Consider the following 24,297-nt stretch of genomic DNA (forward strand, 5'->3'; position numbering starts at 1 on the left):
TCCCTGTGCCTTTCGGGCTTAGTTTTGCCCGGGTCATCTCTCCTGCACCTAGCCCAGTGCCTCACATATGATTGTCACTCAGTGGGCACTTGGCGAATTCTCTTTACGAAGGGAATGCGTTTGAAACCCTTTACCCAGTGCCTGCCACGGAGTGAACACCTAATAAATGGCAGCTTTCAGTATGACTCAAGCCTGCACGAAAATGCTTATGCGTAAAATGCCTCTAAAACCATCTGTTTCAGACTCCTCAGTATCTCCCGTAAGTGTTCCAAAGGCAGGGATTCTGATTTCGTGTCCCTGAGTCCTTAGCACCGAGCTCAGTGCCTGCCAAGTAGAGAAGGCTCAGTAAACATTCGCTATATCTAATTTGCACGCACTCCAAACCTAAGAATCATCTTTTTTACCAACAGCATTTTTAAATGTAAGAATAAATTGATCGGGCCCTACATCGCCAAGGCAGGGGAGCCCCTTGTCTGTGACCCCGGGGACAGAAAGGATGGAGGGTGTATTTCCACCCTTCACTCTACGTCAGCCGCACATAGGGCCAACCGCATGGCAGTGTGAGGGTCAGGACGAGTCCCAGGGGCGTCACTGAGGACACACAGGCCCCGTTCTGTGACCTGAGATGACCACCAGAGCCCTCCAGGACCTCCATCCCTTTCCATGTGAAAGCTCTGAGAGGAGGGATGTGCCCTTACCTGGGGAGACGCGGGTGTGACGGTGCTCACCGCCTACATTGTCTTAGGCGGCGTTTTCATGTATTACTTTCTCCTCGATAAGTTCGGAGTGTATAAAAATACAACATCGGCGAGTGCAATTTATAGGCTGAGTACACAGAAAACCGATTCTTCTAGTCACAGCTTAAATGCCACTTCCTCCAGGAAGCCTCCCCTGACCACTTGTCTTATGATGTGCCCTTTCTCTACTCAGATGGCATCTTGTACACCTCGGAAGCTTTGGCGGGCTTGCGACCGTTTATTTAATATCTGACTCCTCTACGGGGAAGATGTTTAATATCTGTCTCCCCAACTGAGCAGTTGTGCCCTGAGGGACAGAGACGGTGTCCGTTAACCCCTGAGGTCAGGGTTTGTCGTCTGAGGGGTCCTGTGCTGCGTCCCTGCATCCTCCACAGAGACCAGCACACAGAAGAGACTCGTAATAAACACTCGTTGACTTGTTGATTCTCAACTCCTGTTTTAGGACATGAAATCATCGCCTGAAAGGTGCTTTTTTCTATTCGTTTAATGCTAAGAACGCAGTGCATTCACATTCTCATCAGTATGGGTCCCTAGAAGTGCTCATTCCTTCTGTGCAACGGGGACTCTCTGGCCCCAGAAAGCACCTTTCTGCCGTGACTGTGGGAAGTTCTTACATTTCTTGCCCCTAAATAGACCTTCCTGAATCCGGCGGCCTCTTCCCACCCCCAAACCCTTTGGCCAGACGACATTCCTTCCAGGATTTGAAAATAGAGGACACTCTCGGTTTTCTATTTGCCATGAAAAATAAAATACCTTCTGTCGCTTTACTTGTACCTCCTACAACCGTGTCCTGCCCCTCTCCCTCGGATCACGTTCGATGTCAGCCTCACAGATGTCATCCGACCAGGTACAGGCACGATGGAGCCTTCGCCTCCCTCCTTCAGAATGTGTGACTTCTCTGAGCGTAACCCGTGATTCCACAGCTGCTTCGGCGGCTACATCACGTGGTTCTGAGTGACCACTGGTCCTCCAAAGGGACCCCGAGGAGCCCCTTCACGCCCCCTGCCAGCATCTTGCCCTGCACGTGCCTCCAGCCCATCAGTCTGCCCCGTCTGCTTCTTTCTCTTTGTAAGGCAGCCTGTCGCTTTCCCGTGTCCCCTCTTCCAGAGCTTCTCTCCCCCACGGTGCCTCATGGGTCCCTGAATGGGCTTCGGCACCCTGGCACGCCCCCTCACGCCCTGGAATGTAACCAGCCGGGACAGGAGGCACAGACTGTCTCATGCGGGTAGCCATCGTGGGTTTTTATTTGTTTACTTGATTATTAGTCACACGCTCACACTTACCTGTTGGGTGTCTCTAGAGCGTTTGGTCACCGTCACTCATTCTGGCCTCTAACGACACTTCTTCAGATCAAGTTCACCCTCTTACATTTGTCCTTGACTTGGGGTGTCTGACCTCCAAGGTCTGTGAGCGCCCCATACAACCGCAGTTGGCCAGACTATTTGTGTTGCCCCTTATCAGTAGCCACATCAAGAACTTGCCAGAAAGTATTCATGTGAACATGTGAGACTTTCAACTGAGGGATGGAAAATCGAACTCTGGTCCCATTAGGCGTCCTACAGAGACTGCGTGGAGGTCATGCGCTTCAGGAAAATGACTTGGAGCTTGGGGACGACACAGCGGAGGTCAAATTCCAACCCCGGTTCTCTCCCGCCATGTGACGGTGTCTGAGTTTCTTGACAATGAAATGAAAGCCCTCACCCCACCAGGATGCTGTAAGAATTCTCGCGGATAGAACCGTCTGCCCAAACCCGAGCCATGTACCAGAACGACGCAGGGCGTGAGGCGTTTGAAAGCACAAGCTCTGGCACCACCCGCCGGAGGGTCAGTCGATTGACAGGTGCACTGTCAAAGCTCCGAGGTATTTCCAGTGCACCCACAGATCGGGGGACTGCAGAAGTTACGTCGCCACCACACCTAGCACACGGGAGCGACTCTGTGAGTGTGAGTCTCCCTTGCTGCTGGCTTTTCTCTGACTGCTGCCTTGACTCCCACCACAAACCTGCTCCGGAGGCTGAGCTCCGCGGACCATACCATGCAGGCTCCCCTTCCCTCGGACTTCCGGTCCGTCTCGCCCAAGGGCAGGCGAAGAGAACGAGTCAAATAAGGGTGGTGTTCTGCGTGCACAGACGCCCCGTGGGCCCGTCTTCTGAGCTTCCAGGCTTGTCTGCAGCTCGCCCAAGGGCAGGCGAAGAGAACGAGTCAGATGAGGGTCCTGACAGAGGTGGTGTTCTGCGTGCACAGACGCCCTGTGGGCCCGTCTTCTGAGCTTCCAGGCTTGTCTGCACTTCAGCAACACTGCCCTTTCCGTTCGGCCCTCCCGGCCCCCCAAGCGGAGCAGCTCCCCACTCTTGCTAGATGCTGGGAACCTCGGCATCCCCTTTAGCCCAGCCCACACCTCCATAGGGACCCTTTGTAAACAACTTCCAGGGTGACTTACAAACCCTCCTTGATGCTCCATCCACTCTCTGCAACTCAAAACCAGCAGCCCCATCGCGATTTTATTCCTTGCCGTTCCTGACCCACACCCTCCCGGCTCACACTCACAGCCTTGCCCTTGGACTTCCAAGTGCACATTTCTGTTCATGACTTACTCCTAGGAAGTCTACTTTCTCCATTGTATAATCCTACAGGTTATATTTGTACTTTGATTTGCGGTTTCATCCTCCCAAGCATCAGGGCGTCCCTGGGATGGTTTTTAATGCCCAGTGTTAGCGTGTCAAGCACGTTTAGTTAATTACGTTAATGGTCCGCGACCTGCCTGTGTGCGCGTCAGCGTCTGAGATCGTAAGCAGCGGCCCTTTTTCCTGACTCCTTCCTCCTGGACAGTCACCGCTCTGTTTTTATTCCTCCTTTGAGGCCATGTCATTTGCAGGAGTGTGTTCAGGGACTTAACTAGACTCTCCTTCATTCGGTTACTTTAAAATCCTTCGAGAGAACGCATTCTTTCTCGCCTTCTTGACTTTTAGCCGAAAGGCCACCCTGGGCTGTTTTGAACCGTAGTCTAATGATCAGGATCATCGACATCATCTTTTTTTCTTTCAAAGTATAATAACTCCAAGGAGGAAGCTAAAATCCAGCCGCTTCTCCAGGGACCTCTCACTTCCTGCCTGGACGCCCTGCCCAGGTCACTTCCCCATGGGCTAGCCATTGACTAGCCGGAGGACATGGTCGGTTCACATGAGTATGTCCACTCTTCCGGCGCTCAGCCACCACCCAGGCAATCCTCCAGTGACGATGGCCATGTCTTCATGGGCCCCGTCAGCTCCAGAAGCCTCCACATTGCCCTGGCAGAAGCGTCCACCACGACAAGTGGCTGCTCCCTCGTGGGGCTCGCGAGCCACTTCCTCTGCCTCTCGCGACACTGGGCCTCCTCTCGGTTGTCCCAGAGGTGTCTTCCCCGGGAGGTCTGGCTTTCCCTTTGTGAGACGAGGCTCCTCTTTACGTGTCATTTGACTGGAATTAAATTCCCTCCCCCGTCGTTCGTCTTCTGTTGAATCGCGTTCTCGTCGCCCACTGTCAGATATTTGGCAAAATCTTCTCTTTTTATGTCCCATTCTTCTGCCTAAAGTCTTTGTGACGCAAATGACACTTTTCCTTTCAGCTGGAATACTGGTCGTTAGTTTCTGTGACGGTCCCTTCTCTGATAAGTTAGAGCAAAGGTAGGCTCGAAGACATTTGTTTTTGCTGCAAGTGCAGAAACCCTCTTGTGTTTGAAGTTACCTCTGGGCAGAACGGTGCTCTGAACCTCCGTGGCAGCCATCAAGGTGGAAGGGGTCGTTCCCAGGACTCAGAGGTCTGCGTATTTGCTGTTTATTTATTCGTCTTTCAAACATGCATTCAGTATTTGTCAGGGTCTCTGTGATAGCATTGAACGCGGCAAATGTGGCCTCTGGCCTCATGGGGATACAGAATCTCAATGAAATTCTTACAAGTGTGATGAGCACTGCGCAAGGGGACTCTGGGAGAGGTCTGGGAGTACGTGAGCACTCTCTCTGTGCGCCATGGCGGGGTTCTCTGCTCTTCTACAACCAACATCCTCTCTTGACCACCTGCCCTGACCAGCACGTTCCCAAACCCTTTCCGAAATAAGAACCGTTTGCTGACGTTCTCATCATTGGTCGAAGCTCTAAGATCAGCAGGTACCCATTCTCACGAATTCAGTGATAACTCTTCATACGAGGCATGTGCTGCCTTTAAAATTAGCTGTGGTTGAAAAATAATTCCTACAATAAAGGGTCTGAGTGAGACCAAATCATTTCATGATTTAGAACTGAGACATACGTATGGTAAGCAGTGTTTGTGCTGGAGATTGAGATTAGTTTTTATATGAATTTCATTTTTACCACTGTGTTTTGGGAGAAGGGATTTGACATGACCGAAGGTTTGGCTGGTTTCCAAATACTTTTAAGAAACGAGTATTTTTTTCTTTCGGGCGGGGTGCTTCCGAACCCTTACTCATTTGGTCACGAGCAGTGTTTAGACGCGGCCGTCGCCCACCTCACTGTTGTGAGAATCTATCATGTCTAGTTTCCTCTGTGACCTCCGCCAGTAGACCTGGTGTGTCAGACGTCCCTCGGTGCCTGCAGCCTTTGTCCCCCAAAGTGGGTAGATAAAGGCCAGGCCAGCAGCACCCTGGGGTCATTGCATCGAGAATTCACTTTGAGTTGTAATCTTTCTTTCCTTCCTTCTGTTTTTTTTTGTTGTTGTTGTTGTTGTTTATTTGTTTTTGTTTTTAATTCCTACTTGTGAACTTTCAAAGGCAGAGGGAAAAAACTCACGTCTCTATCTCTTCTTTTTCGAAAAACAAAACCCAAAAGACTCCTGGGATTCTGCTCAGAGAACCAAAGATGTTTCCCCTCAGCTGAACTCGGCCACCATCATTGATATCCACCCTTCCTCCACCTACAGCATCCGCATGTACGCCAAGAACCGGATCGGCAAGAGCGAGCCCAGCAATGAGCTGTCCATCACCGCGGACGAGGCAGGTGCGTGCGTCCAGGCGGGGGTGCCCAGTGGCCCGGAGCTGGCTCTCAGGGCTCCGCTGCTTAATGCAGAACCAGACCTTTGGTGAGAGCTCTGTGCAGCTCCTCCCTCTTCCAGAAACACAGACAATGCTCTGCCTCTTACTTGGGAGGCACTGCTCTTCAATTCGGGCTTAGTTCAAGGTTCTCATACCCAAGACTTAATAAAAAGACATAGACCTTAACGGTCTAGTCAGAGTTAAAGAACTCTGCTGTTTTTATAATTTCTCTATGTGGACGCATGGAATCCGGGTGACAGGAGAACCATGAGTATATATGTCTTGCCCGAGATCCTATATAGTGCAGGTGAGGGAGGAAGGCTTCACTAAGAAACAACGAGAATATTTGCTGCATGAGGAGCTGGGGAGATGGTGGTGCAGGTTATTTGCTTGAATAGAAATGTCACTCTTTCTACGATTAAATGTTATTGCTCTTTTTCCTATTACAAAGTATTTCCTATTCAGTGTTGAAAACTTAGAAGAAAGAGACAAGCATTTTGAAGATGGCAAAACACTTTCCATAAACCTAGCACCTAGAGCTGTCTAGGAACGTGTTGCTATCACCTACTAAATCATTTTTGGAACCTGTTCTATCACCCATTCACCCACACATGCACACACATGCGGGCACACACAAGTGTGCACACACTCTTCGACACCAGGTCCGCACATGGGGATCAGAGGGTGAAATTAAGTGGCTGGTAGAGAACTGAGCAATTAGGCAGTGGCAATGAATGCTGACCAACAGCCCACATCCTGGAGGGAAAGGGGATGGTGAGGTCACCTCGGGCTCTTCTAGGGAAGGAAAGGTAAGGGAACCGGAGCCTGGCTCATCTCTTGGGGGTGGGGGCGGACAAAGAGTGTCCAGTGCCCAAACCTAGATTTTTCCCTTCCTGCCAGCAGTGGGCGCTAGTCAGCCACCACCTACTGCCGTGGTGACATCGGAAGCTTAGTCTCAGATCCATGATTCTCCATCACCGAGGTTAAGGTGATCATCCCCAAATGACCAAGAGTCCAACGGGAGGTTGTTTCATCTTTCAGTCGGGGAATTAGGGTTGTTGTGCACTTCATTACCACCACCCGCTTCTCCGTTGTCCTGGTTAAGGCACCCCAAATTGGCATCACTCAAGTATGTCTTAAGTGGTCTACGGCGGGTAGTGGTACCTTCTGCCATTTATTTAACAAATCCCACGTTGTTGGACGTGTCAGTTGTTTTCAAGTTTTTGTTACTACAAACAGCACCGTGATGAATATCCTCGTGCTACATCTTTTGCCATTTTCAAGATGATTTTCTTAGGTCAAATAACGTGAACTGGGATTGCCGGATCAAAGCAAATACATTTAACTCTTTGGATATGTGATAGTCAATGTTGTCCTCAAGGAAATAGGTAAAAATGTGCAGTTCTTCCTGAAGGAGCACTCATTTCTCAACACGGTAATGTAGCAGTTCTTGAAAATTGTTTTTAGGGGTGGCTGATAGGAGGGCTTAACGCTTAAGTGTCTTAAGTATCTAATACTCTGCGCGATTTCTCACCTGCAAAATGGACATAATGATGCTTTTCCCCTCCTTACCACAAACATCTTGGATAAATGAAAAAGATTCAAGCCCTAAAAGCCCTTCGCGTTCCCCAGAAATAAGTGGGAACTGAGTGTTAGCGTGCGCCTGCAAAAATAGAATCTTACTTAAATATTTATATAAACAACGTATTGACTTCCTGGACTTTCCTTACACTGGGCGTTTCGGGAGAATAAGCTGCCCCCGGAAACGTAATCTTTGAGGCAGCGCTCAGCCTTCTCCTTCGTCCTGACCCCTTTGCTGCCTCCGCCCCATCGCGACCCCCCTCCAGAGCACCTGTGCTCTTCGGGCGGTGCGTTGGCGGCTGCTTTCCCGATGGCCGTGATGGATGCTGGTGGTGATGCTTCTTATTTCGTTTCCTCGGTGACCTCTGCTGCAGCTGGCGGTTGCCATGGCAGCATTTCTCTCCGCAGCCAGGAGGCCAGGTGAACAGCCACCTCCGGTCAGCGGTCTCCACTGCGGCTCCCTGGCACCCCTGCAGACAGACTGACGCAGAAGCCCCGCTCTGGGCTCGGGGGGGCTGGCCTTTGGGATTTTTACCTGGGCGCCCTACACGGCCCGTCTCATTTACTATGCAGAGGAGCTGAGGGAAAAATGCAGGGAAAGGAACAGGCTTGAGCCACGCAAAGCTACAAAACAGGATCTGCCTCGGTGTGTGCGACTGAAATGAAGTCATCTTCCCCCATGTGGAATGGAGGGCGCGTGTCCTGACCGAAGAAACCCTCACTAGAATGTTCTGCAGTGGCCGCTTCTTGGCCGGGGTGCCCCAAAGCACATCTTGTAGAGTCTGTGGCCAACTGGAGATGACCATTCCCCACCTTAGCTATCCCCCTTTCCTTAATAAAAAAAGAAGGGGTCATCTCTCAACCAATGACAATCCTTTGGTGGAAGCTTCTGGAAGCCGTAGACCATGCATTTTTATGGTAATAATTGTGTCCAACTGTGGAGGACCTGAGGATGCATCTCACTCCCCACCGGGCTGAGGAAATGGGCCAGTGAAGTGTTTAGCTCCGGGTCTCCCACCCCCTACGGTCTGAAGCTGTGGGACTCCCTGTGGCCCAGGCAGCGACAGCCTACCCCTCCCGGCCTCTGTGCGTACGTGACCCGTCCGCTGTCTGGAAGGCCCTCTGAGCTCCAGGTCTCCTTTTCTGTAGTCTTCCTTGAAAAGCCAGGTCAAGGATGTTCACCCCTTTCTGAGAAAATACGTGGTGGATTAAACCCACACTCATTTTGAAAAACCTCATAAAGAAAGAAAGGCCAAGGGTCGTGCTGGAGGGTGGAGGGATGAAGAAGGTGGGAGAAAGACAAAGGCCCGCCCGTCAGAGCCCCAGCGGAGGCCGCGGGGAGCTCCTGGGCCTGCAGCCTGCGAGGCGCTCCCGGTCCGGGCAGATGGAGCGTGTCTCCGGTCTGGAACTGCAGCGCACACCGCAGGGCAGGCCCGTGGGTGTGTTTGGGTCGGGTCTGCCTACTGTGCTGCAGGTCTTTACGATTAGGTGTCCGTTTTTGAAATCTGAAAATTTCAGATCACGATCTAAATTTTCAATTCTTCTTGAGAGCCTGTCGCACGACAATCAGCCAGAGCACTACGCGGTGGTTACATGCCCCTCAGGCGCCTCATTCCCCCAATAACCATCAGCCCCACCCATCTCCCACTTAAGGTTTAGCAAACTGGAACCCACGGACCAAACTCTACTTAGAATTCTTGAGCTCAGAATAGTTTTCATGTTTTAAAAAGGAAGAAAAGAAGAGTATGTGACAAAGACTAAACACTTACTTTTTGTCCCTTTACGGAAGTCTGCACATCCCTCATTCACGCTTTGCCATGGCAGGAGTTTGGGCTGGGGTTCCCACTGCATTGTCCATAGCCCAGCTTTGCGCAGAAGGAGCCACTGGTGTTGTCAGGGCGTACCCCACTTCCTGTTGGAAGACAGTACTGTCCCAACTCTGAGACGCTGAGTTCCTTCTCATGCGAGGGTCCACAGATGTGTCGTCATACCCTCAGGGTGCAGCCACTGAGCAGAGACTGCGCTGGCTCGCGCACTCTCCCCGGCCACCCTCGGTGGCCCTCAGCACCCCCAAAGAGGAGAAGTCAGGAGGGAGCGGGGGGACACAGTCGAGGTTGAATGGCATTGGCCCCTGATGGGACTGGTCAGGATCCTCTGACACGGGTCAGCGTGTCACAGCCACAGCTGACCCTCCCCCGAGGCCAGCGTCTCCATTAGCAGCTGTGCCCCGAAGGTCACGTGCCACTTAGTGCCTGTGACCGACTTTGGGGCGGCCGATCCCGTTATCATTTTCATTATGAATCTGTCCACAGAGCGTGGGGATCGGCTTTGCGGAAATGTCTTGAAAAACCACTGCATTTTCACAGACGAGTCAGAGAACAGAAGGTCGGGGTCCTGGAAAGGTCACCACGTGGGGGCCTTGGGGTCCACTGGACGTGGCACTAAGTTAATGATCCTCACATCCTTTGTCACGTCCCAGAGCAGCAGCCCTGAGCTAGAAGACTTCCCTGTGTGCTGAGCGGGAGGCTGAGGGGAAGCAGTATGATGGGTTATAAGGAGTAGAAGCCTCGTCAGTGTGTAACACACATGTCACTACCGATCGGTGCACGTGCGCCGAGGGTGACCATCATTTGCTCCTCAAGGGGAGCCAGACTCGCAAGGTCCCCGCACCGAGCACCAAGAACGCCCTGCCCCAGCCTCCAGCGGTCTGTTTCTGTAGTTGTCACTTTTCTGCAGCTTCCATTCAGAGACTTCAGAAATTAAACAAATCACCGGCCTCCTTGCTGTTCCTCATGCATGCCCTGTATTCTCCCTCCAGCTATTCTGGAATGTTCTGGAATATTCTAGGACTGTTCTGGAATGTTCTTCCCTCTCCTTCCTTACCTCCTTCAAGGCTTTGTTCAAATATCATCTTCTTAACGAGTCCTGCCCTGGCCCCCTGTCATCATTTAAAATTTAAAGCTCAATCCACAGCCCACTCGGTCACACTCGGTCCCCTTGTTCCATTAACACTCTGGCTTTAAAAAATCGCATCTGTCACCGTCAAACATATTGTAGAATTTGTCGCTTCATTTTGTTCACGATCTCTTTTTGGCCCCTCCCGTGAGGGCGGAGATAGCTCGCTGCCTTATCCCAGACACTGAGAACAGTGCTTGGCGCATAACAAGGGCTAAATAAATAATAGCTCAGATAACTTTATTTACTAAATAGTTATTTAAATGAATCCAACCTCTCTAGACGTCAGCTGTTCTTGGTTTCATTCTGGTTGTTACTAAACACGGTCTTGGTCTCCTTTGCCCAGCAGAGGAGCGTTCTTCTCACCCCCGATGCCTCTCGGACGAAGACCTGGTTGTGAAATCAGGTCCCCTTTTTTATCCATCTTTGTACCCCAGTCCTCGCCTGGTTTCAGACCTGGCACATAGTAGGCCCTCAGTAGGTTCCCCAGTAAGGAAACTGGAGATGGAAATTTGGAAGTGATCCCCACTGGGTGGTTCGGCAATTAAATGATTGTTTTATTCCCAAGACTCTGGGAGGCCAGAGACCGAGAGAACATTTCGAGGGCCCAAGGCCATGCTCAGGCTGGGCCTTGGTGTTCACTGATTGGAAGCACGAGGGGACAGTCCACTGAGAGCCACACAGAGCTGTCAAGGAAACAGGAAGCAGAGGCACCGGCTCAAGAGGGAGGGAATTCAGAGCCAGCCCGAGTGACCAGGAGAGAGAACAAGAGAGCAGATCTGTGGGTCCGACGATTAGCAAGGCCCTGTCGTCACTGTCTTTTTAGCCAGACGGAATTAGTAAAAGTTGCCTTGCCTAGTAAAAACATTAGGAACGGTAAGAATAGTCCTCACGTCTTACTGTTTTACAGACTGAACCGTTTGGGCTTCCGTAGAAATACAGAGATTGTTTATTTTGGAAAAATCACATTCATTGTTAATTCTTCTAGCTTTCTCATTGCATAGGAAAAAGCTAAATATTCTGTTTTCTTTTGTTTTGTTTAAAAAAAACTATGTCTTCTATATATATCACAGCTTCCATTCAAGAGCATATAAATAAATTCTTAAATGTCAATGTCAACGCAATTTTCAAAGGTAGTTCAATACCGAATGCCTAATCTTCAGTGCTTTTCAGTACTAGGAATTCCCTCTGCATGGATTGTAATTTTACAGAAATTGTACGTTTGCAATGAGAGAGGACCCGTGCAAACATCACGGCTCAGGAGCTGTAAAGAAAGGCAGAAATTCCAAAAGCAGACTGATTTTTTTTGTTATTTAAAACGTTTTTCTTAGAGTGTTTTAGAAACTTCAAGTGGAAAATCCAGCACCCTCCAAAAAAGTCTTTCTAATTATATTGGCCACAGTTCTCACGTGCAAATGTAGGTTACATTCTTTTGGTCTCCATTTTTAACATAGTTAATTCCATTTAGAGAGGAGAGAGCTGAACGCATTCACTTCAGAGACGAGGCAGACCAGTAAATGAATTACCAACAAACCACTGAAGTGTTGGCAGGCTGAGCAAAAACAGGGTTCTATTCTTAAAAATGGCTGAGTCCATCCCAGAGAGGGACTGTCCTCCCCCTACTTCACTGGGGACCTTCATACAAAACCAAACCAAGATGGAAAAACAAATTGTCCCCAGTTCGTGACTATATCATCGAATTTACGTTTTCTAGTAGAATCGAGGGTATTTTTGTAAACACTGTTCTAGTTCCTTTGTTTTCAATTCTGAATCTTTCTCAACAAGCATGTGGAGACTGAGCACCTACTGCCTGCCATCCTCCTGAGAAGGCCACACGAAAGGCCACAGCTCAGACTCCCCCGAAGATGCAGGATGAGTCAGTGCCCTTATCCATGCCTCCGAAACAGGCTCCTTGTGAAATTCGATTTACCACAATTAAAATAAGTATCAGTATAGCTGCCAGACCTCAAAATAATTTTTCAAGAAGGATTTTCCAGGACGAGCCGCATGCCCGTCACTGCCCATAGAATCGTCGGCGGTGAGTGGACTCCGTTCCATGTGGGTTCACTGGATGCGACATCAAAGGATTCTTGCGTGACGGGCTGGCCCCTGTGAGCAGGAGTTAGGCACAGAGCTGTAACGAGGATCGCAATGAGCTGGGTGCCAGCCTCTCCCTTGGTTTCTGTTCTGGAAATTAGCTCTCGTGCCAACACAGCCTGTTCACGTAGGGAATCGATAAATCCTAGGGGCTGCAGCACCCCCAGAAAACCAGCTGGCCCCCTGGGCAGCTGGGCAGAGAGTGCGCTCTGTTTTCAGCCTGGGCCTGCTGCTTTTCCCTTCAAAGCGAGGACTTGCTCTGGACGCGGATCCTGAGGACACGCAGCTGAGCGTCTGTTGGGGGAGGAGGAAGGCTGATGAGCAGCTGCTGTGCACACATATGCCCAGCGCTCTGTGGCGGGTCCCCGAGCTGCGGCAGGGGCTCTCAGGCCCAGGCAGGACCCTGGAGGAGGGAGAAGAAAGCTGGAGGACAAAGGCTCCTCTCTGCCGGGGCCAGCTGTGCTTGGGTTCTGCTGAGGCGCCGGGCATGCCTGGGGCGCGGGGTCGGAACAGAAGCGTGGACAGGACAACAGGACACAGACGGAGAGAAGTTAGGACGAGAGAGAGGAGTCTGAAGGGCGCTCTGGGCACGTGTCCCCATCGAAAGGGAATGGAAACCAGCGTTAACGCTCAGGAGCAAGACAAACCAGCGCGGATGCCAGGCTGGAGTCGGCTGTCGGGGTGGAGGCCACGAGAGCCCCAAGTTTCTCTGACAGTGGCAGGGAAACAGAGGACGGGGGACCCCCAGACTGGGCTTCAGGCCTGAGGGCTGGGGTTAGCAGGACTGAGAACGAGGGGCCCGGAGAAGGAGCCGCCTACCTGACTCCCCACATGCCTCCGTTCCCGCAACCCTTTCCAGCCACTTCCACGCTCTCCAGCATTCCCATTCCCCTTCAAATTCATGGTCCTACGATAGGACCAGTCGTCCTTCCGGGAAGGTCAGCCTCCCCCGCAGACACTGCCATGTCCTCCTGTCCCGCCAGCCCCGACCCGTGGACTCAGCTCCCCCTTTCCCTCCTTGACGTGGGGTAGCATCTTCGGGTCAGTACGTGCCTCTGGCAGAAATCCTGGCACCCATGTCTTCCCCGCTGTCACAGGGCATGCCACCCCACGCTGTGTCAGCGGTCTCGCAAAGGCCACGGCCGGGCACACTGGCCCCTCTTCACCTTCGTCTCGTGGGCTAAGTTGCCGCCCATGGGCTGGTGCCGCCTTGTGCAGGACACTCCACGAGCCGCTGCACGTGCCAAGCCTTTGCTGTGCTCCTTAAGCCCCAAACACTCACCCTCGCTCGCCCATTCTGCTCCCTGGGCTTTGCCTCGTGCTGCCTTATTGAGAAGACAGAGATGATTGGGTTTGAACTGTCCTCCGAGCCAGTGACTCCACAGCAGGCCTCGCCTCTGCTTCCTCTCCCTGCTCCGACTCGCCCCACCGCCTCCGCTCCCGCGTGTGTGTGTGACTGCATCTGCGCATGTGTGTCTGCGTGTGTGTGTCTGCGTGTGTGTCTGTGTGTGTGCGTCTGCGTGTGTGCGTCTGCGTGTGTGCGTCTGCGTGTGTGCGTCTGCGTGTGTGCGTCTGCGTGTGTGCGTCTGCAAGTGTGTGCGTCTGCGTGTTTGCGTCTGCGTGTGTGCGTCTGCGTGTGTGTGTGCATCTGCGTGTGTGTGTGTGACTGCGTCTGCACATGTGTGTCTGTGTGTGTGTATGTCCACATGTGTGTGTGTGTGTGCGTGTGTGTGTGTGTCTGCGTGTGTTTGCATCTGCGTGTGCGTGCGTCTGCGTGTGTGCGTCTGTGTGTGTGCGTCTGCGTGTGTGCGTCTGTGTGTGTGCGCGTCTCTGTGTGTGTGTGTGCGTGTGCGGCGTGTGTGTGCGTGTGTGTGTGCGTGCGTCCGCGTGTGTGTGTGTGTGCGTCCGCGTTTATGTGTGTGTGCGTCTGTGTGTGTGTACATGTGTGTGTGCGTGTGTGTGTGTGCGTGCGTGTGTGTGTGTGTGTGTGTGTGTGCGCGCATCCGATTGTCCTGGTTAGACCAGGAACTCTGAGGGGACATGAAGGCTTTATACCCCCCTGCGCCCCATGTACATAGCACACAGTGCATTTCTAATACATATTAATTGATCGTTAACTGGATGTGATTGGAATCCATAGTCATTAAAAATAGGTTGGTATGAGTTTCACCCCGTTTTACTCTTTTTCTTTATTTTTTAAAAATTTATTTATTTTGATTAGTTACAAGTATACAGTACATTGGTTAGACATCTATATAGTTTATAAAACGATCCCCCCAGTTGCTCCCTCCCTCCCCGGGCTCTCCGCCCAGCCATCATATTAATGCTGACTGCGTTCCCTCTGCCGTGCTCCCCATCCCCGTGACCACCTATCAACTACAATTTGTGCTTCTTTAATCCTTCACCCCATTCTCTTACCCCGCAACCCCCTCCCCTCTGGCCATCACCGGATGGCCCACTATATTTGTGAGTCTGTTTTTGATTAGTCTGTTCTTTTCGTTCCTTAGAGTCCACATGTAAGTGAAATCATATGGTATTTATCTTTCTCTGTCTAATTTCACTCAGCATGATAACCTGTAGGTCCATTCAGGGCATTGCAAATGGTAGGAATTCATTCCGTTTTAATGGCTACGTAATATTCCATTGTCTATATGGACCATAACTTCTTCACCCACCGTCTGTCGAGGGGCATTTCGGTTGCGTCCATGTTTGTTTTACTCTTCAGTTTTCCTCCGTCTGTGGCCACAGCCCTGGTTAACGGTAATCGTTGATTGGGAAGCATGAAGAGCTAAAGGGCCAGAGAGAGTCAAAGGCGGGAGCAGCCTGATTTTTTTTTTTTTTTTTGCCTCAGTAGTTCAGAACCTGAGCAGCCTCAAATCGTGTCACGAAAGGAGACTTCTAAGGGAAAGAAGAGGGTTTTTGAAGCCACCACAGACAGAGTATTGTAAAGGGGACATCTCGTTTTACCAGTTAACGCGCTCAGACTTGAGGTCCATGAACCGAGCTGTCAGAGACATGGCGAGGATGAACGCAGGGACAGTCCCGGGCCGTTGTTCCTGGGAGCGAGGCAGCCTGGGGTGGATGTGGTACGCGGCGACTCCTCCAGGTTGGCTTGCCCAGTGCGGCCGATGACGCGCATCTCTGGGCCGAGGTGGCCCGTCCCCCAGGCCTGCGTGCGGCTGCGTGGACTTCTGCCCACTCTGGGACTCGCCCGCCTCTAACCGGCCTCTGGGTGTTCTCTTCCAGCTCCTGACGGCCCCCCGCAGGAAGTGCACCTGGAGCCCCTATCGTCTCAGAGCATCAGAGTCACCTGGAAGGTAAACTGAGCCGAGACACCCGCATCTCACTTTGTGAAACTAGATTAAAAGCCCTTCTCTTAGGAACCAGTATTCGTGTGCACGTTTTGAATACGCTTTCAGCAAATTCTACAGCCCCAGAGAGTGAAGTTGTTGGTCTTATTTTGATTCTTTGAATCGTATTTGGATCCTGAGCGCTGGTCTGCAGACAAATGATGCAAAGGATGTGCCTGTCCGCTCCGCCCTTCCCACCCCGAGGGGGCCTTTCTCTAATCGCTTCTCCTAAGTGGCCACTCGCGGTAGAGCAGGTGGACCACCGAGCTGGCAGGGAGGACGGGAGGCCTCGCCATGCCTCCGGCTGGCTGGGCCCTCAAGCGCGTCCCTGGTGACTGCTCTGCTGAGCCAGCTGCCATCCGAGGCAGTGGTCCCCGACGTGTGTCCCACAGGGGCGGACTGGCCACTGGTCAGCTGGGGGCTTGTTACCAGCGCAGGGAGAGAGAGCTGGAGTGTAAACGCTGCAGCGGCCAGCATGTCGTTCTGTCTGGCAGACATGTTTTCATAGCCGAGCGTTCCCAGTGAAGGAAGCAGTCGGTTCGCATTCTGGTGCAGGCGTCGCTGACCTGGTGGGTGAGGCTGCCTTGCGAATCAGTCGTCTCTTAATGCACCTTAGCCATACTCCCCTTTATCCCATGTTCTCCCTCGGGGAAGAGGGTGGCACCCCAGTGAGGCCTTCCAGGCACACATCTCCTGTAACCGTAAAAACCAAAGCCACTCACCTCTCATTGAGTTTTTCCTTGGAGAGCCAGTTTCTTCATAAGGTGACAGGCGTCTGTAGCAGAAAGGGATTTTTGTCGTGGGGGCGGACACCAGGCTTGGCGTTAACACGTTCGTGCAGGAAGCCCCACGGTGTCGGCTTCTTACAGCTCCAGGGACGAGTTGGACTCTAGCAGGCAGCGGGCTGCGACTGTCTGGCCGCTCAGACAGTGTGGCCGTGTGGTGTGGGGAGGGGTGTCGGCCAGCTCAGGGAGCACGTCCGCCAGCTGCAAGCATCGCTCACTGCATTACAAATGGCACTCGGCGAGTCCCAGCCGGCCCGCATCTCGGCCACTCTGCGCACGGGGTGCCGACCCACTCTGGCTTGAGTTAAAGGCTGTGACGTTTGACCCGCTCGCCCTCCTGTTCCCTTGCATTTTTGCCCCTGAAAAAGAACAGCTATTTCTGTGGCCCCTAAAGCTTTTTGGGTCCTGCCTGAGAGAGGTGTCTGTCCACAGACCTCTTAGAACTAAGCAGAGACATCTGTCCAGCCTTGGAAAGGCATCGCTTCCTATTTGTCTCCATAGCAAAATAGCAGCAAATGTCAGTCGACTGCAGTTCAGTTTCTTCTTAATGTCAAAAGGATGAATGTGGGGTGGGTTAAGAGGAAGCCTCGCTTCCATTAGATCGGGAACCGGTCCTAGCATGCTGTTCACGGGTCAGCGATGCATCTCTGGCTAGCAGCCAGCACGCGGGCGGATGGGGGTGTTAACGCCGATGAGGCCAGGCTGCCCGCTCGTTGGCCTGCTGTTTCACGCTGACCTGAGTATGTAAGGAAATTGTGTCGCCGACTCAACCACATCGTATGCTCTTATCTACATCTCAAAGTACCTGGAAGGTGCGGCGTGATGCCTAAAATAGGCCTTTATTTCATGGTGTGAAGTTTCTAGATTTACTTCTTGTGTGTAAGGAGGGAACAGGAAAGGAGAAGGGAGTAAAGAAAGGGAGAGATCGCGTCAGCCCAAGGAGGGCGCGCCACCGCAGGCACCCAGGATGCACATATCGGGGGTCGCAGGACATCGAGGTCAAGGGAACTTGTTCAAGGTCAAGGGAAAGATGTGCCCCATGGAGGGACGCGAGATCAAAGGGAGAGAATGGCTCCGGGGTTTAATGGGAAAACAGCCGTTTTTGATGCCAACTCTTTTAAAGGTCAGGGTGGTGGCCTGTTCCTGACACGCAGACAGTTGTGCAAACAGCATCTCTGTACCACGCGCCCTCTACTGAACGAAATGGACAACTTCCCTTTTTATTTCAGTTACTTCTTTCGCCAAGGAAAGTTTCAGATTTTTAAGTTTTCAAGTCTGGCACAGGTTGCCCATGGCCTCCCGACTATAGACCCAAACCCAAGAGACAGTCTAGGCTTGTGATGCTCTCCTTCCCCCAGTGATAAGGGGCCAGGCAGGTGCCCAGAGCTACCATCGTCTCTTTCTCCACTGCCATCGCTCACGGTGTTCACACATACCAGTCTCCCCTCCACCTGTCTGGTCCTGCCCGGCTGTCCTCGTGAGCGTGTGTGAACGTCCTGACTTATTTCTTAATCCTCCCTGTTACCCATCACTGTGCCAACGGGCCATTTGGTTGCACCACTCCGCTGTTCTGTGCTTGTAAGAGGCAGAGGGTGCCTCACTCACCTTTGAGTCCCAGCAGCGGGCACAGCTGCAGGAATGAATGAATGCATGAATGAGCGAGGGGGTGAGGTCATATGTGAGTCACGAATGACAAGGCCAGCAACACACGTGTTCCCCTGAAGCATCACGTCTTTCAGACAGTGCCATGGAGACAGCATCCCAGCCATCAGGCTCTCCAGACGCCTGGCCATGACGCAGCAAGGGTCTAATGCACGAACAGCAAAACACCCCTGAGCATACAATGGTTGACCCCGACAGATACGGTCCTTGTTCAGCGTACCGGGCAGACCAACCACTTACTTATGGGTTTCTGCTATGGTTTATTGAAAAGCAAATCGCAGTGATGGTCCAAGAAACGTGCAATAAGTTTTAGAGAAAATGGCCATCTGCACGTCACTTCAGAGTAAGCCCACTAGACAAAGGCTAAGCACCAGCGCCACGCTTAATTGTCTGGACAGTCCAAGGTGAAGGCTCGGAAAGGGTCTTAAATACTTTTACATATTTTGCGTCAAATAAAAATGCTAAGCAGTGCCTTAATGGGAACACGCGAGATAACGTAAGTGAGTCTAAATAAAATTTAAAAAGTAAATGATAATATTCATTCTCTTGCTCTTACTCCACACCCTTTGAAAAAGCAAAGGGTTTGCATAAGCAAATGCGGTTTACTATACTGCGTGCTTTTACTAGAATTATTCAAAATCAGAAAGAATATTTAAAACTACAGATTATTGATAACAATCTAAGCACCTGAAAATCATAAAACTCAAGAATGCTTCGGTTTTTCAGAAAGTTCTTATTTTAGTGCATCTCCTAGGTATAAAAATATTGACAGAACAAGTCTGTTTTGAGGATGCCTCGCCCTCTCTTCCAGCCAGCCTCAGAATTAACTGATCCCATTTGAGGCAAATTAAGGACAATTTGATGCCTGCTTTTTAGTGTGCTCATAAAATAAAACCCTTAGTATATGCAATATTTAAGTTTTATTGATAGCTGAAAACATTTCTCCAGAGAGAAGTTAAGGCAGAGTTTTTTTTTTTCCTATCGACGTAAATGTTTTGTTTTGTTTCAAATGAGAAATTGTTTTAGAGCCACGGGCTGTCCCAGAAATATGAAATTTTCAATTGCTTGAATATTGCCGTGCTGAAAACAATTGCCAAACTGATGACTCAGGATAGAGATCTGGAAAATAATTTTAGCACTTTCTTAAGCCTCAATATCATACTCTCCGGCCAAGATTTTATTTAGAACAAGCAGTTACAGAAGAGACATATGACTTCCGTAAAATATAAACATTGCATGTTCGGGGATATAATTAAGTTTTAGCAATCTGAAGAATTCTTTTAGCTACAACTTTGTATCTCCATAGTCTCTGATAATTCCAGCTAATCGAGGCATCATGACGATCTATGATAAGCTTCGGAGGTGAGCTTTTACCGTGGGATAATGGCGAAGTCCGCCATTTAAAACCAGTTATTACTATGACCTTCATAGTAATGATTTAGTAAACTACAGGCTCCACTTGACTCCTACATTTAAATCCCTCCGCCTCCAAAAATGGCTCGCACGTTGGGAGAGGAACACCTTCCAGCCTCGGGATTCTGGGGAAAGCCATCTGCCCAAGCATTCGCTCTCTGCCCAGCACGGTGTCCATCTCGTGCGTGTATCATGTCATTATATCTGTGCGCTGGACATGCCCAGTTCTGTTCAGAGCGGGAGCCTGAAGCTGAAGGGACCAGCCCAAGATCTGAGGGCTCGTGACCGTCAGAGGGAAGACCTCCCACCTGGGCATTCTGATTCTGCCTGTGGGCTTCTAAGCAACTGATAGCTAATGTATGCGAAATGCCAAGACTGTGCCTCACACGCGGGAGAGTTCGACAAATAGTAGTTTCTTTTCCTATTCCTTCCAACTTCATGTTATAAATTTTCCTCGATGCCATTAAAGTTAGAGGAAATAGACAAAATGTACATCTTCGCGTGCAACCGTTTTCTATCCAAATTGTAAATTAACATCAGGGTGACTTGAAGAAATCAACATTCTTTGTTCCTACGTTGGTTGGAATTCAAAAGGGCTGCCTCGAAATTAATTTTGCTTAATTTTTTTAACTCTGACTTGAATCCTTAGGCTGTGAAAAATTACGAAAATTTACATTTCTTTCTTGAACTAATCAATTGGTTCTAGAGTTGGATTTACAGCGGCTTTATTAAAAATCCTGACAACCAACATGCCTTACAGATCTTTAAGGAATTGTCAGCCCTTCTCATCTTAAGAAGCCCGACCTCTTTCCCCTATAACAAGAGAATAAAAAACCAAACGGATCTCATGTCTCTTGGTCAACCATATGGAGTAGGATTGTTCTTTCTCCACTTCGTATGGGTGACTAAACTGTAAGCTCTGTGAAGGCAGAGGGGATATTTTGCTTGTTCACTCTATGCTCGATAGAATCACAGCGAGTATTTGTTAAATAAATACGTGAACCACTCCCAGTGTTCATGTTAAAATATTGATATCAAGAGGAGTTGTTTTGTCTTTGGAAACCTCTGGAATCCTTAGAAAGCCCTACCTGACTATAATCACATCTCACTTTTTCATGCATATATAAAACATACAGAGACCTTTAATAAGACCATTCATTGCTTATTTGCATCATTTCGAATGTATTCTGCCTCTCTCTTCACCTGCCCGTTTAATTAGCCTTCTGGGCTTCGCCATATGATTGGCCTTCTCCAAGGACCCCAGTAACCGTCCCAGAGCACAGCCTGCTCCGAGGGCCCTGGCTGGCCTCCCATCCTCAGCAGGCAATTCTCTTGGTTCCTTGCCTCGAAATGCAGTGAGAAGATGCTGCCCACCTTTCCAAAGGCTGTACAGCCACCAAGAGTGTGGGATCCAGGTCTGATACCCAGACGTGCTGGGAAGAGACGCTGGCTGAGACTCAGCCCAGGAAGCTCGTCTCCACTCAGTCCCAGTGGAAAGGCTGCACATCGCCAGCTAATTGGCCCTGACAGGACATAAATCGAACTTGGACTAAAGACTGGAACCAAGGCCATCTACATTCATCAGTTGGCATTCCTTTCAGATGGTTTCTTCTGAAAGCTTTACACGGAGCCTGGGTGAACCTGGGACAATGCGAGACGTTGAAGGGCAGGCACGTTCATCGTTCCGTTTTAGAACAGTTAGGTTATAAACAGGGTCTAAACTATTAGGTTACAGTAGGTCGGGAGGCAAGGGTGGCATTTTTTCCTTTACTTAGAAAATATGTCATCGAAAATGCAAAGAAAAGATAATGAGTAGGAGCCATGAGGTTGCAACTAAAAAGGCACTCTGGACATTTACTGATGACCAGATGCAGGTCTTTCTCGATTTAGGACACCAGTATCACATTTTACAAGTGGACTAGATTCTAAAGTTGAGATACTAGGATTGCTAATGGCCAGGATAATATTAAAAATTACTTAATTGTCTATCAAGTACACTACCAGTAATTTTAGCCATGAAAACTTAATGTCATATATGTGTAACCATATAATATTTACAGTGCCAAAACGAATAGTATATGCAAAAATAGAACTTTAGAACATGTTATTACATTATGCATAAAGTAGGCTCAGCATAAGTTAAATGCATCTACAGCAAGTAAATTGTGTATAAGAATACTTTGACATAGCATAGAAAGGACTGGATTAGACTTCAGGAAAACCAGATAATTCTCTGATCTCTCCATCTAACTAAAAATGACCCTGAGCAAGTTACTTTATTTTCATTGCTGAAACCTAAACCCTTTTCACCCTGTGAGTCCTTTTCTTTGTCATAGACAAATAAATAACAGTCCATTTAAATGACATATTCTCTTTCCACTCAACTCACGGCACTGACTGGACAACCATGAGCACGAAGGCGGCGAGGACACTTTAAAATACCTCAGTCGGTCCCTCGGGTAACAACCCAGACCTTGATCCCCACCCTGGAAGCTGGCCACCCGCTCATGGCTCCAGACTGCATGGTCCTTTCTGATGACAAATACCACTCAGGAAATGTACATAACTATGAAATTTGCCTGCTAAAAAGAAAGAAATGAAATATCTCTGTTCATCTAATTAAACAGATAGGTAGCGACGTTAAGGAAAGTTTTCAAAAGGCCGCCTCGTGCAGAGTTTTAGTGGTTCTCATAAAATGCAGACGTCCCTATTCACAGAGGACAAACCTGAAGATCAAATGAGAGTGGACGGAACACAAGTACGACGGAAGAAAGCCACTCAGCCTAGCTGTGTAGTAGGCGGGACTGTCTAGGTTTGTGTAAGTTTCACTCTCCAAAGTTCGCACAGCAAGGAAATCGCCTAACGACACATTCCTTAGAAAGTGTCCCTGTCATTCAGTGGTGCGTGACCGTAAGTGAATTGAACGGCATCCACTGAGTGAGCGAATGCATGAACGTACACCGTTTCGTGGGCTTCTCGTTTAGCCGCCATCATGCCGTCTTGCTGATGACAATCCCCACTGATCAGAGAAATCAGATAAGGGAGAGAAGTTATTATATGGAGCACAGATTTAGAATGGAAAATCAGAGGAAAACCTATGTCCCATCGAGAATGCCACAGATCAGATGACACCTGCTACATCCTGGACACGTCTCCTAAGGCAGGGGGAGGCATCTGATGTCACTTGCATCATTTCAAACGGGCCGGACAAAGGTCTTCCGAGTTCTTTAGGGTCTGTTTCGGGAGGAGCTCCACTCAGCCAGAGCAGCGCCAGCCAGCTGCCCTAGGAGATTTTTAATGCATCTAAGTTCCGCATTCTGTTTTCTTGGTAACATGGAGCAGAACAGAAAAACAGCATATACTCTCAGATTCATGTCGCTGATAGAAATATTTAACTTCTGCGCTAAGATGTAACTTAGCTAAGATGTAACTCTATTTCAAGGTATCTTCCGAAATTTTTTTTTTAAAAACTAAACTCCTCTTCGTATTAAAAAGTTTGAAAACTGATCTTACGATGCCTGTAATGGATTTCTCCCATTGGGACATTTTTTGTTGAAAATTTTGAGCTGGAGACTGAAAGTAAAAGTTCTTCATGCTTCAGTAATCACAGAAATATAGGAAATAAAACAACGGTATCTTTTTAAAAAGTATCTCTTGTTTTCCTGCCAGACACAATCTAAAATTAGAAATAAGCCCTATTTTTACATGACTAATATAAGAATTCAGAAGGCGTACTGACTCTTAGAAGTGAGAATTCCCGGAAAAAGGAAGTGTGATTCGGGGAACTTGCAGTGTCGCCCCCACTCTGTGGCTCCATCCGCATTTGGGCACGTGTCAGGTGCATCTCCCCAAATTGTCCAAATGCTTCCAGCATGTTCCTGGCAGAGCAGAGTAGCCTATGTTTCAATGTCCTTCTCTCTCATTACCCATCCTTGCAGGTTGGCGCCTGAAATCCCCTTCATTAAGACTAATGCCTTTTATTACCCAAGTACAGATAAGAGACAAAAGTCAATAACTACAGGAGCAATGCCATCCTATGCTTAAATCGTCACTAAGGTATGAATGGCAGCTCTCAAATCTATGGGCAAAGGTCCAGGGTTGATGCAGACCTTACTTGTCATCTGATACAACGCAAGTTAAAGTAGGCTGCCATCCTCCTTGCTGGGATGGCAGCCTACTCTATCAAACACGGAGCCCAAACCCTGGCCTTCCGCCACCCCTCCTCTGTCGATGGCACCTCTCTACCCACCACTCATCACCTTCCATCTCCCACCCTGCTCCAACCTCGGCCCACCCAATGAGTTCGATTCTACACGTGGCTTCGGTCCACAATGCTGCATCCCAGGGGGTCTGCAGACGATTTCTCTCAAGGGTCAGAGAGTAAATACCTTCGCTTTGGGGGTCTTAGGACTCTGTCTTAACTACTCGACTGGGCACAAAAAGCAGACACAGACAACAAGCAAGCGAGTGAGTGCAGCTGGGCTTTACTTGGACACGCTGAAATTTGAAGCTGATGATTTTACGCATCACGAAATCTTCTTTAGATTTTCGCAAACATCTGAAAATGTAGAAAACTATCTATTCCTAGCTAAGAACCATATGAAAACAAGTGGCCAAATGGACTTGGCTCCAGGACGCAGCTTTACTAACCTGAGACGACACCTGGGGAGCAG

The 24,297-nt window shown here is 49.7% G+C and overlaps 1 protein-coding gene across 1 annotated transcript in view; it reads left to right on the plus strand.

The window, feature by feature from the left end:
• The window catches only part of DSCAM (DS cell adhesion molecule), a 540,559-nt gene that overhangs the window by 408,988 nt on the left and 107,274 nt on the right, over window positions 1-24,297 (plus strand). The window contains exons 16-17 of the mRNA XM_015593080.1: window positions 5,579-5,746; window positions 15,661-15,731. Coding sequence (XP_015448566.1) covers window positions 5,579-5,746; window positions 15,661-15,731 — 239 coding nt within the window. The remainder of the gene's footprint in view (window positions 1-5,578; window positions 5,747-15,660; window positions 15,732-24,297) is intronic.

Source organism: Pteropus alecto, unplaced genomic scaffold (assembly GCF_000325575.1).
Source record: "Pteropus alecto unplaced genomic scaffold, ASM32557v1 scaffold97, whole genome shotgun sequence".
Classification (NCBI taxonomy): Eukaryota; Metazoa; Chordata; class Mammalia; order Chiroptera; family Pteropodidae; genus Pteropus; species Pteropus alecto.